General features: G+C 42.9%; 1 protein-coding gene across 2 annotated transcripts in view; it reads left to right on the forward strand.

Moving 5' to 3' along the window:
• The window catches only part of SLC9A7 (solute carrier family 9 member A7), a 133,859-nt gene extending 116,164 nt beyond the window's left edge, over positions 1-17,695 (forward strand). For both annotated transcript variants that reach the window (XM_068268122.1, XM_068268123.1), the window contains 4 exons: positions 6,261-6,324; positions 9,081-9,163; positions 10,491-10,596; positions 15,173-17,695. In XM_068268122.1, coding sequence (XP_068124223.1) covers positions 6,261-6,324; positions 9,081-9,163; positions 10,491-10,596; positions 15,173-15,421 — 502 coding nt within the window. In that variant the 3' untranslated portion in view covers positions 15,422-17,695. The remainder of the gene's footprint in view (positions 1-6,260; positions 6,325-9,080; positions 9,164-10,490; positions 10,597-15,172) is intronic.
• Positions 17,696-18,952: the final 1,257 nt, after the last annotated feature.

Genomic DNA, 18,952 nt, shown 5'->3' on the forward strand with positions numbered 1-18,952 from the left:
AAGGATCCCATTAAACGTGCAACTTCAACTCGTCGTAAATGCAACGGTCATCCAAAAAGTAACTGCTGTTTTCAATTAATCAAAAAGGAAAACCTTTTATTTTATTCTAGACACACTATTTTCTGCTTATTTCTCCACATAATCGCCTCCTTTATTTAAAGGTTACCCAAGCTAAATGAAAAGTGGATACTATATGCGTGTTTGGGGAGGTGTGCAGATTCTTACCGCTTCCCCCATGTGCCAGCATCCCCTCCTTTTGGTCTATTGAATCAGGGAGGGTGGGCGCCCTTTAACCCAGTCATAAATCTGTGCGCATGCGCAGTATGTCAGGGCAGCAGACTTGTGACTGCGGTAACAATCTATACACCCCCTCCACACACACACATAGCATCTGTTTTTCATTTAAAACTTGGCTCGGGTATCCTTTAAGCATTTATTATGTTTTTACAATGTTTTCAATCAATCCCTTTGTTGTAGTAGCATCCCTCTGCTCACCTATGAGTAGGATGATTTGACAAGGGGGGAGTTTCATGTTATTACTGCTGGACAAAGTTACCAGCATTCAGGGCCGCCAACAGAAATTTTGGGGCCCCTCACAAATCTGAGAAATGTGCGTAGCCATTACATGTTGACAGAGCTAGTTGGAGGCTTGCTGTCCATACTCGTGATTCAACTCGTGATTGCTGTGTGGATACTCGTGATTCAAGTTAGCTCTAATTGCCACAGCTGAGCGGCTAGATGCGGCGGGGTTAATTACCCAGAACGCCGCTCTCCGCCCAGCGTTTCAACGAGGTGCAAGTGTCCGAATGGACGCGTTGCAAGTCTTGATATCGAGCACTTCCTCCTTCAAGCCGGAAGGAGGAAGTGCTCCATCATTTTTTTAGAACCTCCCAGTTTTATTTTCTGTTTAAAAAGGCTAAAAAAGTAGGTTTAATGCTATTGTCTCATATGGTAATGATTCAGCTTTTCCCATAGTCTCGCAGTTAGCAATCATGTGACCCCCAACAAGACAAATTCAGCAATCATGAAGCCCCCAACAAACCACGAGGCCCCCAACAAGACAAATTCAGCAATCATGAGGCCCCCAACAAGACAAATTCAGCAATCATGAGGCCCCCAACAAGACAAATTCAGCAATCGTGAGACCCCCAACAAGACAAATTCAGCAATCATGAGGCCCCCAACAAATCATGAGGCCCCCAACAAATCATGAGGCCCCCAACAAATCATGAGGCCCCCAACAAATCATGAGGCCCCCAACAAGACAAATTCAGCAATCTTGAGGCTCCCAACAAATCATGAGGCCCCCAACAAGACAAATTCAGCAGTCATGAGGCACATAAATAGACAGCATTTCACATAAATAGGCAGAATGCCCCCTTATTATGGTAGACACCTCTCACCTGGATTCTGACAGGGACCCCCAGGTTAGGTAGTGAGTGACATGGAGCCCTTTAGGCAGTGAGTGCCAGAGAGCCCCTTTAGGCAGTGAGTGAGTGACAGGGAGCCCCTTTAGCTAGTGAGTGAGTGACAGGGAGGCCCTTTAGGAAGTGAGTGAGTGACAGGGAGCCCCTTTAGGGAGTGAGTGAGTGAGTGAGTGACAGTGAGGCCCTTTAGGTAGTGAGTGCCAGAGAGCCCCTTTAGGCAGTGAGTGAGTGACAGGGAGCCCCTTTAGCTAGTGAGTGAGTGACAGGGAGGACCTTTAGGAAGTGAGTGACAGGGAGCCCCTTTAGCTAGTGAGTGAGTGCCAGGGAGCCCCTTTAGGCAGTGAGTGAGTGACAGTGAGGCCCTTTAGGTAGTGAGTGAGTGACAGGGAGGCCCTTTAGCGAGTGAGTGAGTGACAGGGAGCCCCTTTAGCTAGTGAGTGAGTGACAGGGAGGCCCTTTAGCTAGTGAGTGACAGGGAGCCCCCCCCCCCCCCCCCGCCGCCGCCGCCGCTGCTTCCCCTACCTTGCCAGCAGCCCAGCGTCAGACCTAAAGATCAGCGGCGACCCGACCAGTAAGAGCGGACGAACCCGCTCAATATGCGGAAGTGATGTAACTTCCGCATATTAGTGTGGGCACTGGGTCCTAGCGCCCGCACTATTGTCGCCGCCTGATTGGGGTCTGACGCGGCGGCTAGAGGGATGGAGGAAGCAGCGGCCAGAGGGGTTGAGCGGCGGCCGGGCGGCACCCGCCAGGGCCGCGGCAGGGATGGGGCCCCCCTGCAGGCCCTGGACCCGTGACGGGAGTCACGGATGTCCCCCCCTGATGGCGGGCCTGCCAGCATTATGCAGTTACGTGACAAGTGGTGCAGGGTGGGCAGAGGTTAACCTGACAGATGCCAGGTAATTTACACGGAATATATTGCGTGACAGATAAAAGCAAATGGCTATTACTTTACGGATGACCCTAGTATATGGTTTTCTTGTAAATTTTGCGTGTGAATACATTATTTGTAGATGACCAGGATGCAAGAGGTGATTCTTCACTATAAATACATGAGCGGAGTAAGGCCTCTTTTACAGTGTCTTCTCCAATTTTAGCCCACAGTGTAAAAGAGAAGCATGTAATCGTTTTGAACAAGTCACTTCCTGTATTAGTCCCCTCAGGAAATGGAAGTGACACATGATCAAGCTCTTCAGGGGGCCCCCATGTCAGGGATTGCAAAGGTTACAAAAACATTATGGTCAGTGCAGTACTTAAATGTAAGGGGCCCTGCTTTAATTTTTGCCCTGGTTTATCTGTAAAGAGAATCTGTACTGTCCCATTTGCGCAATAAAAAACATACCAATCGAGTCACTGTGTTCTCCTGGATCCCTCTTTGCCGTTTCTGCCGCTTCCCGACAGGATCCTGGCTTTTGAATAAGAACATGGATCCATCATGCCTTGTTACCACTGTGCAGGTTCAGTGTTCTCCCCAGGATTTTTTTCCAGCCGGGTGGCATGAAAAAGTAGCCGGGTGGGGTGCGAAGGGGAATGCAGGGCAGGTGCAACTCTAACTACAGCATAATAAGAGGATGAGGAGGCGAGCTGATGACAGCCGGTTGCTCACCAAACTTAGTTAGGTGATGCTCCCGTCTAAAAGAGCCTGGAGAGAACACCCAATAGTTCATTTCATATGGGGGTGATTATTGCATATAATATGGGGGGGAGAAGGGGGGAGTAATTTCACGTTTCATACAGGGGTGTTTGTTGCATTTCATAAAGGGGTGATTTTTGTTTTTCATATGGTTGTTGTTTGGTGCTGGGGTCAAGCAGTATTGCAGATAGTAAACAGGGGTCAGTATCATAGTAAATTATCTGCAATACCCCTCTACCCCAGCAGCAAATAACATCCATATGAAATTACATGCATGTGAATTTTGCAAGAATCCCCCCCCCCCCCCCACACACTGTCCTTTCAAGCCACTTGCACATACCTTCAACGCTGGATCTATGTTCCATTTTTCCTATTTTTGCAGCAGCAACTTTTCACAGACTTTGCCCAACTAGTACAGCCAGGGCTGTATTTGTAATTTTTACTGCCCTAGGCAAACTTTTCACAACTGATCTCTGGCAGATTAAATCACTTATATTAAATCTGCCAGTTGCTAAAATCAAGTAATGTATGGGTACTTACATCTTCTGAGCAACCAAGCAAGCAGGCAGATGAGAGACAGCATTCAGCAGCAGCCTCCATCCCCAGCAAGTCAGCTAATCTACCTTGCTTATTATTTATTTGTTTTCCCAGACCCTTGAAAGCTCAGTGTACTCTCTGCAGACTCTGCACTATATAAGATAAGAAGTGCAGCAGAGGTCTGGCTCACAGAGTTCTGAAATTCACCAGCACGGCATGCTTCAGAGGAGCTCTTATTGTAGATAGAGAAGCAGCCGGGAAACAGAGGGCGGTGCGTCAGAACTCCTTGCCGTGCACTGGATCTGGAGCTGAAGATTCATGCAGCCAGGGCACAGGAGAGACGCTGTGTGGATACGATCGCTCGGGGAGAGGGGGGAATAGTGTCTGCAGCTTCATGCTCTCCCCAGCCTCAAGTAACACAGGGACAGGACTAGTTTCCCTGCGCTCCGTTTGTATTTACCTGGCAGCTGCCTCTGCTAGCTGAGCTGCTTGCAAGCTAACAGACACAGGCAGCCAGCAAAGCGAGGCATAGAAGAGGCTTTCCGGTATAGCGGTGACAGACAGTTAACCAGCCCTGCCCCTCACAACCCGCCCAGCCAATCGGTGACAGACAGTTAACCAGCCCTGCCCCTTACAACCCGCCCAGCCAATCACTGTTCAAGCAGGAGGTCACACAGGCACGCTCCTGCAGTGTATAGCGAGAGATGAACACTGATTTATAGCAGGCAATAGAACGCTCTGCCTGCGTGACATCATCAGCCTTAGCAAGGTAGGCGGGCGGGATCTCAAAGCAGCCGGACGGCCCGCCCACTTAAAGAGCCCTGGGGAGAACACTGAGGCTGGTGGTGGTGTAATGGTGTGGGGGATGTTTTCTTGGCACACTTTAGGCTCCTTAGTGCCAACTGGGCATCGTTTAAATGCAACGGGCTACCTGAGCATTGTTTCTGACCATGTCCATCCCTTCATGACCACCATGTACCCATCCTCTGATTGCTACTTCCAGCAGGAAAATGAACCATGTCACAAAGCTCGAATCATTTCAAATTGGTTTCTTGAACATGAAAATGAGTTTACTGTACTAAAATGGCCCCCACAGTCACCAGATCTCAACCCAATAGAGCATCTTTTGGATGTGATGGAACGGGGTGCCCTGGATGTGCAAGATGCTTATATATATATATATATACATATATATATATATATATATATATATATATATATATATATATATATATATATATATATATATATATTATCTGCTCTCCAGTCTGGGACTCTCACAGTTTCTCAGCATGTGGCAAGCAGCTCCCACCCCCCTCAGCCTCACAAACTGCATCACAGACAAGCTGAAACTGAGAGCAGAGACGCTGTCTGTGAAAAATAAACTAAGCACACAGAGCCTGGAGGGGGCGTGCATAACTTGTATTCATTACAATAGAGGCAGCCTATTCCTCCCTGGGTCGACAAAGCTTGACAAAGAAGATTAGATACATTACAGAGACAGTGCAACTAGAAAAGGCTGCAGTAATACAGACCACATTAGAACAGGTATAGGAACTTATAGGATAGAAAAAATAACGCTGAAAATGTTGTTGCAGAGTCTCTTTAAAAAATTTTCTGGTGACATCTGATGAAACAAACAACCTAATATAAACCCAATGAAGTATGATCATTCATGGTATATATAGAGAGGGGTATAGTACTGTATTAGCTAGGCCCATTATCAACATTGAGTCTCAAGCAACCAGAAAGCACTTATCTGGCATCAGCTGATCCCCATCGATGCCGTGTAACCAAGACTCTACTGCACTTTACAGGCTAGCTAGTGAGTAGTTGTTATGGCTTTATGAAAAACAGGTGTAGATTGTGCAAAGCAAGGATGAAGTAATACATTGTACTGCTTGCAGAATATTAAAGATTTGCTTTCTAAATGAGCACATAATGCGAATCTGTAGAAATTGCTGAGGGTGGCTGATTAAACCTGCTGCAGTGGGAAACAGAACTGATAAGCATATTGCTTGATACTGTGTGCCCAGAGCTTCCACTATAATTACTAGTGATTGACTGTAACGTCTGCAGTCAGCAAGGTAAACTCTCATTGCAGCAGAGATTTGCCCTTTGTTTCTTGGTCCAGACCCAGTTACAACATGCTTATTGGATGAAGCAAAACCACAAATTAACTGAAACTTGTATAATGTCACATGAGCTTTGCCAAACCAGGAAAGTCTATCTGATCATGAGTTTTAAGCCATTTTGATGCAGTTTAGTAACAGATAACGCTTATCAGTGCTCTAGTTTATGAAAATGTGTTTAACAGTTTGATTTATGATTAAGATGTTGTTTGCTTCTGTAGTGCTTCAGTAGTAGTACCAGTCTGGTAATTGTGGCCGTTTCACTGAGATATCCTACTGAACTTGGCACTCTTCCACTTGTTTTACATCTCCTTCACCTATCTTATCACACAATACCTTTCCCGCTTATGTATGCCTATTAATTGTGCTTGTATGCACTTTCCAGACTAATAACTCCGTGCAATGCGTTATACTAGTCCATGGATAGCATTAACTATGACAGACTCATTGTTAGCTGTTGGCATGACGTCTGTTTGTCACCGTAGCATAATCTTGTGTGTAACCGGACTCCTGTCAATGTTTGTATAACAGGGTAGGTGTTGATCCAGATCAAGACCCACCTCCTACTAACGACAGTTTCCAAGTGCTGCAAGGAGTAAGTACCCATGTTTTTTTTTTTTTTCTACATTATAGGCTATATCTTCTATCAGTAGTTTGTGCTTGAGCTTATTATAGATTAGAACTGGGTGAGACATTTGGAGGAATCAGGAATTCAAAATCCTATCTGGAGATTAGGGTCCTTTTACACTTAAAGGGGTTCTTCCGCGAATGAGGAAAAAAAATCAAAATGGTTTATGCATAATCTATTAAAAATCCTTCTAAAATAGTGTAAAAAGTTTTTTAAAAAAATGAATGGTTTCACCAATACAACATGTAATGTATACAGTGACGGCTGAGGTGACTGTGAGGCTAATCCATTTGTTAGGGGTGTTTTTTTTGTTACTGTCATTTCACAAGCTGCTCCCTACCTAGTTTTCATTGCTGTAATGCAGGGCTATGATGAAGTGCTGTGGAATGGCAGTTACAATGAACTGTAGCTCAGGCAGCTAACTTGCCGTGCAATGGATAGGAAGTCCTCTGCACAGACGCTGAAGTCTGGTTGCCGGGCAACGAGGTAAACACGTGATTTGCTCCGAAGAGCTGCCCGACCTCTGCCTACAGGGAGAGGCGGGGGGAGGGGGGTCAGCTCTGTGAGGAAGTAAAAGCAGAAACTACAGAGCAGCACAGCCGTTATTTTAACAGCTGTAAGTGCCATTCCACAGCACTTCATCATAGCCCTGCATTACAGCAATGAAAACTAGGTTGGGAACAGCTTGTGAAATGACAGTAACAAAAAAAACACCCCTAACAAATGGATTAGCCTCACAGTCCCGTCAGCCGTCACTGTATACATTACATGTTGTATTGGTGAAACCATTCATTTTTTTGAAAAACTTTTCACACTATTTTAGAAGGATTTTTAATAGAACATGCATAAACCATTTAGATTTTTTTTCCTCATTCGCGGAAGAACCCCTTTAATCAGTTGCTCTCAGTTATAACTGAAAGAAAACTGATTTTCAAAGTAATGACCATGTATCCCTATGGCTTCTTTTATACTTAACGCGTTTTAACTGAAATCTTCTTCCCAATGCACTGCTATGGGAAAAACGCATACTAACGCATACCAACTGATTAAGTGTTAACAGGGCCTTAAGCTATGGGCAAAGCCATCTGTCACAGCAATTGCCCACTATACAAATGAGGTCTTACGGATTGTGAGAGTGGAGACTCATCTGGCAGCATTCACACTTTTTCAATTACTTCAGGTACACTATACATGTAAGTGTGGCAGAGCATTCTCCATTGCTGTTGCAAGCAGCAATTATCATCTATCCAGTTGAACACCAGGCCATATGTCAATCACTAGAATTTAGTCTAGAGCACAATGTGATATTCTATGTACAGCTAAGTGAATACAGTAGAGTGCAATCCTGTATTTACATCTGAGTGGTTGACAGTCACCTGCTGGATTCTACAGGTGCAGTAACCACACCGTGTGTCAACTGCTGACTCACATGTTACAAACTGGATGGCATTTTTTGGGGAAATCCACGAAGGTGGTGAATCAGCTCTGCTAAGACACTTATTAACCCACCTGTGAATGATTGTGTTTTGTTTTGTTTTTTGCAAAACCTGTACTGTTGGTTGGACTTTAGAAAAGGGTTGGGCCCACTAGCGCGGTTTCAGCAGCGATGTGTGTTTTTTAGGATACACAGGCGATTCCAAAAGGGCTAGGATAATTAAAACCTATGGCAGTACTGATTCAAATTTGCTGAAATCCCAACTTTGGTAATTTTAGAGAGATCTCTAGTGGCCCCAGGTCACAGAACACAGTCTCTTCTCAGCCAGTCATATGTGAATCTCAGGTGTAACTCTAAAAATCTCAGTAGACCTTTGTTCAGATAGATACTGATGAGAATGGGCAGTGTGATCTTGTCAAGACGCAACATAATCTACTTTAATGTTAAAAAAAATATTCTGCTCTCTACTTTTTCCTTTGTGATTTAACGAATTTAGCATCTTTGCAATTTTTTCTAAGGGCCCATTCACACTTGAGCAGGAATTGCGCGATTCCCGCTCAAGGCAAACCGCTAGCGGTTATTCAAAAACCGCTGCAGCATGTAACACATGGCAGTGTTCTCACTGCCGCGTTTGCGGTTAGCGATAACCGCAAACGTGTTACATGCAGCGGTTTGCCGGCGATTCGCATTTAGCGATCGCGATTAGCATGCATAGCACCGCTAATCGCGATCGCGCCAAAACCGCCGCGTGTCCAGTGATTTTTCTGCGTTAATCGCGGGAAAATCACTCCCGCAAGTTTTGCGATTTTAGATGTGAACGGGGCCTAAAGTGTTCAAATCCCAAAGCCCAGAAAATCAGACATGGAAAAGCTACTGTAGTTTCTAGTTTTGAGCAATATCACAACCATACAAAAACCTTTAGTAACTAACTAGTTTGAATGAGTTAGAGCAAAATGAATCAGTCCAGGATCAGAGGACTTTGCACTTGTGTGAAGGTGTACTGGCAAGTCTGCAATATTTGGTTCAAGTTGGGTGTGCTTGTGAATTAGCTACATGAAAAAAAGACCTGTGTCCATCATGTTCTTTGGTCACTAAGGTCTGAGCACAACTTCAGTGCATGCCGATTCTGCCAGCATTTTAGATTTGTTTACAAGTTCACCCATTGACTGACAAAGTGAGATGGTTTGTACAGTATTTTCTTGGCAGATTGTCCTCACCCACTCTGTCATGTCAGAAGCCAGCTTTGCTTTACTTCTACAAGTTTTAATAGATGTTCTGGTGTTTATAGGATGTTGGAGATACCGGTGGAGAAAGTCGAACAAGACAAGAGAGTGCCTGGGGATTCCGTCACTGGTATAGTTTTGATCATAAGTATCCTTTTTCAACTTCAACTTTATTAACAAGTTAAACGTTTGCAAATACAATCAGATACAAATTTTGTAATATACAATTTACAACAGCCAATTAGCTAACAGTGTTAAAAGGTGATTGAATAATAAAAAATGTCTTAATAGGAGACCAGATCCAGATATTGCAGTCTATTGTCTCCAGCTTACATATTACATTCTTGGCTGGGAATAAGATCTGAGTTTTATTACGCTTACAGAACAGTAGATCAGTAATAAATAAAAATATTAAGCTGATCTAAAATGAAATATAATAAGGAGAAAACAAAAATAACATAACAAACAAAATACAGAATGTAGTGTCTGAATTGAATCACAAGAACAATGCATGGGTTATACTCGAGGTGTCATATACACTGAATAAAGAACAGGGGCCTAAGGGCCTATTTTAAAGGCCCAATCAAAACTACTAGGTGGCAAATTCCCCAGAAGGTCTCATTGGGAAGAGGTTCAATCAGAGCAACAGCTCCTTATACCATGAAAGTGGTCAGGTTTGTTGGTTAGAGATGAAGTGATATACTCCATTGAGTAAATTTCTTTGATTTTAAGAATCAAGGTTTCACGAGGGGGGTGGAGATTTTTCCATGTTTTCACCAGTAAGGACAGGGCTGAGTTACAAACCTGGGCTATGAATGCATTAGTGTTTTTTGAGTGCTTAGGTAGGTGTTTATGAAATAAGGCCACCCATGGGTCTGGTTGAACCTCGTATCCCAAAATCTCTGATATAAGTCCAAAGCACATAAGCAAGAAGGAGCGAACTAATGGACATCCCCACCAACAGTGCAGTTGATCCGCACTTTGACCACAGATCATAAGTATCCTTTTATGAATTGTGACATATGTGTTCCACATACAGAAGGCTTCATTGTTCATATGTTGTTCAGTATCTGTGGACCCTTTTGTTTTTCTAGATGTCCAAACCTGCCACCAATCTCCATGGGTGATGTAGGTGTAAGTATGTTCACTTGGGACACAGCTATGCTGTATAATTCTATACTGTCTAGACATAAAGGCTCATATGCAATTTAGTTTTTTTCCTGAGTTCTCACCTAGGAGATCATTTTCATCTTCTCTTTAAAATAACTTTACAGCATTTTACAATTGAAAAAGTACCTAAAAGTAGGTGATAAAGTACTGTCAAAATTATGAGTATTTTCTTGCTTGCTGTTGGTTTAAAAGGCATTTTATGAGAAGGTGTGAAAATATCACCTAGGAGAAAACTCAGGAGAAAAAAGTGAATTGCATATGGGCCAAAGGCTCTGTCTCTCTATCTTTCCTTAATGTTTGAAAAGTTATCTGAAGCCAATGCTGACTCACAGTGGTCCTCCATTGACTACAACGCTGCCCAGCTGGTGTGGTTTGATTGCCCGATGCTTCACAAGCCCACAAGTCTATAATGTAAGTATATCAAACCAACATTCCAATTTCCTGCTTTGAATTACCTTTTCTCTCGCTCTCTCTTAATGGTTTACAATCTGTCATTGTTAAATTGGTGCTTCCCTATTTAATTTTAAATGCCAGCAATTGAGCGCATCAGATATGCCAAATGCATCATTCTTGGGTCTTATACCTGCCTTTCACCCATTTAAAATAATGGCAAACCTGACTGTATAGCCTTCTGTGAGGAAGATTTGTTGACAGCTGTAGGTCTTAGTGACAGTTGTATGGCCAGCTGGTCACCACTGGAAAAGCATTGAAAGCAATGGGTCAATCATCGTTTTCAAAATGAGTTCTGGTGTTGAAATACAAAGCATACCTGTAGTAGGAAGCATACCCTGTGTAGTGCAGACTTGTGTTTTCTTGTAATGAAGGTTTTCTTTAACGTAGAGAGCCACAGTTTTAAGATGTGGACAGAGCATGATAAGATTAGAAGTCCATCTAGCATTTGTTGCTGTGTCCTTTTTACAGCGGCTCTCACTTCCTGTCATGGCACTGGTGAAAGGAGGCAAGGGGAATCTGCTCAGACATGAGTTGGGAGCAGGAGAAAAAGTTGCACTTTTCTATTGGTCACTTTTTCATCGCTGACTGCTAGGAAATATTTTTCCCTTGGAATCTGTTTAGGGTCCTCCTCCCCAACCAAAAAACACACCCTTCGAAATACCCACATACTTACTATGTGTAAGTGTTCAGTGATGGTCATACTGGTGCTTTTAGCTAAGATTGTTCTGGGGGCAACCATTGTCTCATCGCAGCAGCTTGGCCTTCTCATTACTCATCCTCTCCTCTGCTCTCTATTAATAGGAGACCGGGCTATTATAGCCACAAACTTGATCGTCCATGTAGCTTTGGTACAAAGGGTTGTGTGTGCATTGCAGGGCATTATAGGATGTGTAAGAGGGATTAGGGCTGGTCTGCTACTCGGGCTCTTTTCTGGTGTTTTCTAAAGTGGTAGGATGTAACCTGAGGTATGGGGCTGGTGCCCAGACAACAGGAAAAGCTTGCTGGTGTAGAGAGAAGCTGGGTGATCTGCTAAATAATGGAGCTCATGTATCCCATGGGACCCTTTAGAGGAGTATGAGAGGAGGGCAGGGGTGTAACTATATAAATCACTTTGGAGTCCCCAATGTTCAAATCCTTTCCCTTGCAAACCCCTTGTGGCCCTTGCGGGTTGTGGACCCATCTTGCAAGGGTCACAAAACAAGTGTGGACATTGTACTCTTCTCACCCATACAAGTGTAGCCACAAAAACACCTGATCTGAAGGATGGACCCCTTTATCAGAGAGAGTGAAGTAGTAGTTGGGACCCCTTTACAGCACTGGTTCCCCCTGAAGTTGCAGGGGCTGCTCCCCTTTAGTTACACCCCTGGAGGGGGGGTAAAGGCTATATCGATGTATTAGAGGGGCGGCGTAAAAACAGAATTCTTAGAATGGGGCTTTATGTAAACATAAATAAACCCGCTCAGGGCTCGTTCACACTGGAGACGCTTTTTGTTTAAGCGCTGCCAATTTTTCAACATCGCCCTGAAAGAGTTTGCACCATGCTTTCCTCTGCGCTAGTTCAGTTTGTCGCTTTCCGTTCGCTTTCCGATCTGAAAAGTGTTGCATGGGCGATTCCGCCTCAATGGATGGTATAGGAAAAACGCAAAACGCTCACAAAATCACTTTGTGCAGCGATTGCATTCGCGTTTTAAAAATAAATTGTATTTATTCTTTTCCGGGTCAAAGAGTTAACTTCCTGACTTGCGTCAGAAAGTAAATTAAAGAAACGCTCTGGAAAAGCGCTTAGAAAAGCGCTTTTAACAAAACCGCACCGCCCACCCAAGCATCGGGAATTGAGGAAAAAAAATCACGTCAAACGCCCAACGCGAATGCTACCGCGATCGGAACGCAATGTGAACAAGGCCTTAAAGTGCGCCTGAGACAGTAAAAATAAATACATACCTGGGGCTTTCCTCAGCACACCCCAGGCTGTTCACTCCACCATCCTCTGCCACCTGGACTATCCTCAATTAGGTCCCAAAATTCCTTCATTCTGGGCCAGTCAGTGCAGGCACAATCCAGCTGCACGCACTTCCCCATTGCTGGAATGCAGAATGTTTCCAGCAACGGGAGCATGGAGAACTTTCAAGGGGGAATTGCAGATGATCCAGGCAGCGGAGGACTGCGGTGAGGGAGTAATAAACCAGGAGTGGGCTAAAGGAAGCCCCCTGTGTTTTTTTTTTTTTTTTTTTTTTTTTTTACAATCTCAGGTTTACTTTAAGGCAGCTACACAGCCATCATCATAAGGTGCCATCTGGGATATGTTGTTAACTGTCCCTGGTAGATTTGTTGCAGATGCAGACTATTCATGATGATCTGGTGCTCTGGGTTTGCAGCACTGTTTTAGTTAATGTCTTGGCTCTACTTATTTATCTGTTAGGATTAGCCAATAAATTCTGTAAAAAAAAAAAAAGTAATAATAATTCCCTGACCTTTCATCCTTACCTCATACCTGATGTTTAACTCTTCCTAAAACCTATCCCCACCCCACAATTAACCCTTTCCCAATCCCTAATGCTAACCTCCCCTCTGAACTTTAACCCTTTTCTGATGGCTGACCACCTTCCTGAACGACAATCCCTTCCTGACTCCGAGATGTAAACTCCTTCACACTCCATCCCCGCTCCCCTGATGTTAACCCCTTCACAATGCTAACCCCAAATACAATGCCTATCACTAACATTTTACCTCTTTAATGTAAATCCCTACCTAGCCCCTACTCTAATCCTAACCTCCTTACAGGACTCCTAAATTTAACCACTAACCCTAACCAATGTTCTCCTTTTGTCCTCTTCACCACTGTGCCAGTTGCTAGCATCAGCGGCCCCAATACTGTATTCTGTTTTTGGTTCAGGTGCCCAAATTATAGCTCCACTGGCAAACATCATAGCCAGTTGTTCCCCCTGGGAACCAGTACTCAAAACAAGCAGCCTCCACTGAAATCCTTGGGTACCACGGAATTCCACTCTCTGGGGTCATCACTGTACATAAAGCTCTTTATTATAATTACATTCAAAGATACATTGCAATAACACTGGTAATGCAGGTATCCAAAGTACTGGCGTCCAAACTGGTTGCTTCAGAAAGCTGTGATGTACTCTTACCATCCCTACTCTCTGGCAAGTCTTTTTTTCTTTTTTTCTTTTTTCTGGCTGTGTTCAGACAGGCCTCCCCTCCCCCTGAAGGATGCTTGAGTCCTGAGTGAGCAGCAATTAAACCCAAGCATTGACACGGGTGTTCCTAGGCCATGATTAAAAACTGACGAAGATTGAATTTTGACTTTGCATGCTAATATCCATGGTTGTGAAATGGAGCTAATCAACTCCAGTATCTGCTAATTATTTAGTTTACATTTTTTTTAAAAATCAGTTTATTTCAAATCAGTATAAATTTGCTTGCAAGGTCAAACCTATCAATGGAGAGGACAAATATATATTACAGCTTAGACCTCATGATGCTGCGTATGTGGTGGGAGGGTCTCTACCAATGTTAAATTTTGGTACACTTAAGGGCTCGTTTCCACTATTGCGGTGCGGAATCGCCTGGATTCCACCGCTGACGAAATCGCATGCGGATGCGATTCCGCATGCGTTTTTTGCCGCGAATTTGCATAGGTGAGGGTATATGCGATTTTAACCATGTCACTCCCTGTGTGGATTTACATTGGTACCTATGCGAATTCGCGGCAAAAACGCATGGGGAAACGCATGCGATTTCCCTATTAAATACATTGTGTGCGAGTCGCCTGCATTAGTCACGCAGGCGAATTCTGAGGGCTCTGCCATGCACAAAAATCCTGCACAGAAAAACACATAGCAAAACTGACAAGTGGAAACAGGCCCATCCATTTGTATTGGCTGTGCGAATACGCATGCGGACAACACATGCAGATTCGCAATAGTGGAAACGGGCCCTTAAAGAGACACTGAGGCGAAAAAAAAATATTATGATTTGTATGTGTAGTACAGCTAAGAAATAAAACATCATTAAGATCAGATACATCAGTCTAATTGTTTCCAGTACAGGAAGAGTTAAGAAACTCCAGTTGTTATCTCTATGCAAACAAGCCATTAAGCTCTATGACTTTCAAAATCATGGAGAGGGCTGTTATCTGACTTTTTTATAATCTCAACTGTTCCTGGACTATTTACTTTTTCTCTGCCAGAGGAGATGTCATTAGTTCACAGACTGCTCTGAAAGACTCATTTTGAATGCTGAGTGTTGTTTAATCTGCACATATTATAGAATGATGCAATGTTAGAAAAAACACTATATACCTGAAAATAAAAATATGAGAATATTTTCTTTGCTGCTAATCTTCTAGTAATTATTCATAGTGCACAACCAATTCACTATATCATATATTTTTTTCGCTTCAGTGTCTCTTGAAGTACTAGTTAGATGTGAAATATACATGCTATGCTAACTTGTTAATAATTTTGTATTAAAATTACTATGAATTGACTGGTTAATGCATCTTGATCCATTACTATAGAATGAAGAACAGCTGAGAGAAGATGATGCAGACTTTATTTTTAATGATGGTGACCTAACATTGACTTATGGAGATACTACCATCACAGCAAATGGTTCTTCGAGCTCGCACACAGCCACCACAAGCCTTGATGGCAGACGAACAAAAAGTAGTTCAGAGGAAGCACTGGAACGTGAACTTGGAGGAGGAGACTACGAGATCACAAACAGAGGGACACGACTAGTGTTTCCTCTGGAGGAAAATGCATGACCTTGAGAGTAAGTGTCAGTGAAGGAAAGATGTATGACCAAGTATGGTACCAAAGCATCTCAGGCCCCAGTGTGGTACAGAGTTGGGTGCAGTTCACACACTAGAAAAATAACTATTCTTGTGGTACTGGAAGTGGAACTTTACAAGATTTCTCTCTTCTCATATCAAACCTGACAATGGCAATTCTTTAGATTTGGCACACAAATTGCACACATAACTTAGCTGCGGCCTTCTCCTTGCGTGTTCCTCTGTGTCTTAGTAAAAACGGTACTCCCATTACGTTACTGTGGACTGAACAACCAGTATGAGGGAACATAACTGCTGTACCTTGTGTTGCTGAGGCAACATTTTTTATTTGTAGCAAGGAGCAACCTCTTTGGAAAGTGCCTGCTATTTAAAGACTAAGTGGTGGTGGTATGGTATCTGGAAGAAGTATTACTATTATTATTATTATTTTTTTTTTACCATTCCTGATAATATACTACATAGACGCTAAAATGCATGAAAACAAGGACAGTTTACCTAAAAGAGTATTTTTGTCTTGTTTTTATTTTTTATGGATTTGTAAATGTAGGTTCATGTATGTTTAATGAGTAAGCATGGCTGAATAATGTAAAGGTGTGGTTTGCTTATGTTATCTTAGACTTTCATGTGTATGTCTTATGCTGTTGAAGCAAGCAATGTATGTTTACTTGTTTAGTGTTACGCCATTATTACAGCACTGATTATCCCTCCAGCGAAATGACTTTACTATAATACTACATAGTCTGGTTATTCAAATCTCAGGCATGTCCTATATCATTACACCAAAAAAGGAAAAAAAAGGTTTACACTATAAATGTAAGTACTAGTGTGGTTAACATTTCTTAAAATGGGACATGGATCAATAATACTGTATACTTGTATTAGTGATTTTTGCACTATTCTAAAATACTGGCATGTCAGCTTCATGGATATAAAGTTATCACTATGTGGCTACACTGATGGTTACCTAGCGTCAGTGCAACCTGATACCTGCTTAAAGTGAGTGTATACAATGGCCTCAATTCACTAAGCTTTATCAAACACTTTATCAAACGTTCGATAATTTACCTTGAATTCACTAAGGTGTTATAGATTTATTGAGCGTTTTATCGATAAAAAATTCGATAAATATATAACACCTTAGTGAATTCAACATTAGATTTTACCCATGAGGTAAATTATCAAACGTTTGATAAAGTGTTTGATAAAGCTTAGTGAATTGAGACCAATGTAAAGATGAGCCGCACTCCCCACAACCGACAATCAGAGCAATACTAACACCATGCTATGGATAGTGGCCATACGTGCGTCCCCTTATACAAGAGGGCGTGGTGGACTTCGTGTTTGAACTTCGGGCAGTATGATGAATGGCTCAGTTACATAGTGAAACCATTTTTTGGACTCTCTTATCACTTTGAATTTGGCATTTATTCAGTAAGTACTTTACAAACCAGTAAAAAAGCCAAAGATTTGAAAACTGAGTTTAGTAGGATGCACCTGGTATGTTATACAATTGGTGACCCGATTTTAAAAGTTAAGTAAATGCCTTTATAACCTTTCAATTCTGGTATTTTGACATACCAGGTACTCCTACTATATTCCGTAGATGTTACCCATTGAGCTCCTCTTCTTCTTTCTTTCTGTTTTGTCCAGACCCCACTTGAGTAAGGTGCATTCTCTGCCATTTCCCCGTCCTCTACCAGGATGGAGAGAGGAAAGCCTGAACTATTCCTCTTATGCCTGAATAAGTGGTTGCCTGAGTTATCAATCAAAAACACTAGTATTTTCTCACATCTATTGAATCCATACCCCAAGGGTAATGCATCAGTTTGGGTTTCCCTACCTCATCACTTCCTGTTCCACAACATCCACAGAGTCTGAATAGTACGCTTTTAACCTGCTGCTTTTTCTGCATGCTTTATCCTTTCCATTCACATCAATGTCAGCAATTCAGTACATTTAGAGGATGGAGTAAAGGCTAACCAGAAGTCTATTCTGTTACTGTAAGAAGTAGAAACGGTGAGTTTATATACAAAAACCTGGCCAAAATCGCCAACACAAGTATACAGCAAAAATGAATAGAGCCCTATTTTGAGAGTTTGTAATCTTGCGCAAGTCCACAGATCTCTTCATACTCATAAAGAGTTGTTTTACATTTATCTCTGTAAAATAGAATGGAACATTGCAATACATTATGGGAAAAGAAGCTTTTGGTGACAAACGCTGGATTAAAAACAGAATGTGAACATGTTCTAAGCGTGTGCTTTGCTGAATGTGTATTTCACACTATACATGCTGCTTTATACTTTCCGAGCATTTCTATTCATTTACCATTGTTAGGTTAGTCCAACACAATGTAGTACTCCATAAATGCATTATGGAGCGATAGTGACCGTGATCAGGACTCCGTAGAATGCACCTAAACATTTGTAATGTTTTCACACTGGTAGTTTACATTATTTAATATTTGAACTACAGGCTGCAGCCACATAGTCTCATAGGCTCCGCGGCAGCTGCATGCCTCAAGGCACCATCTGTAACAATCAAGCAAATGGACACAATCTCTCTAATTAGGCTTGCCAGTCTCTGAAGACTCTCTTACTGACAATACGTGGAGGATCTGATGACACAGCACATTTACCGTCAGCTGTACATTTCTCAGGATTTGTGTGTATGTATTGATGGAATCTGCTTTGCATTGATAAGATTTAAAAATGATGCTCACAACAGGAATAAAAGACGATTGGGCCGAGCATGTATCCTATATCCATGGCTGTGCGCATCACACCTAAGAGATAAACCGTGCTCCCTCCTACTCTAGATTTAACACCTTCGCATTAGTCAGGCATGTAAGTCGGTGACAATCGTAAATATGAGTGTAGTTGGTGAAACAAAGGAAAATCACTTTATCTGTAAGTATGGGGTGAATGTTGGATAGTTTGGGAAGCGAGTTCACCACTGCTATCTGTAATGAGAACTGATGGGAAGCTCCACTAATCACCAGGCTGCCCAAACAGCAAAGCTTTATCTCTCAGCAGCTGATCGGTGAACTGCTCTGCTTAATGATGCCTAACGGTGACCATACATTACAAGATAATCAGTCCAAAGGATTAATAGGGAATGCTGGCAAAATCTCAGTTGCAAAAGCGTGACTGGGTGCGTGGCAATAATGGCGTTTGCTATTGTGACCCCCAGCTAATGTCCTCCCAAGTGTATTCGTGTTCACCCCCGTGCCCGTGTGCAGTGTTAATCTCACCTCTCCACCAATGCGACTCTTGGCTTCCTCTGGTGTTCGGTGTCACCGCAGGCATCTGTTTCACATGACATTGGCGCAAAGTCTGGCATAATGAAGTAATAATACAATAAATTGGGTGGCACAGTGCCGAGGTGGTTGGCACTCATGCCTTGCACTGCTGGGTTCCCAGTTTGAATCCCACCCAGGCCACTGTCTGCATGGAGTTTGTATGTTCTCCCCATGTCTGCGTAGGTTGCCTCTGGGTTCTTCGG

The sequence above is a fragment of the Hyperolius riggenbachi genome, chromosome 2 (assembly GCF_040937935.1).
Source record: "Hyperolius riggenbachi isolate aHypRig1 chromosome 2, aHypRig1.pri, whole genome shotgun sequence".
NCBI lineage: Eukaryota > Metazoa > Chordata > Amphibia > Anura > Hyperoliidae > Hyperolius > Hyperolius riggenbachi.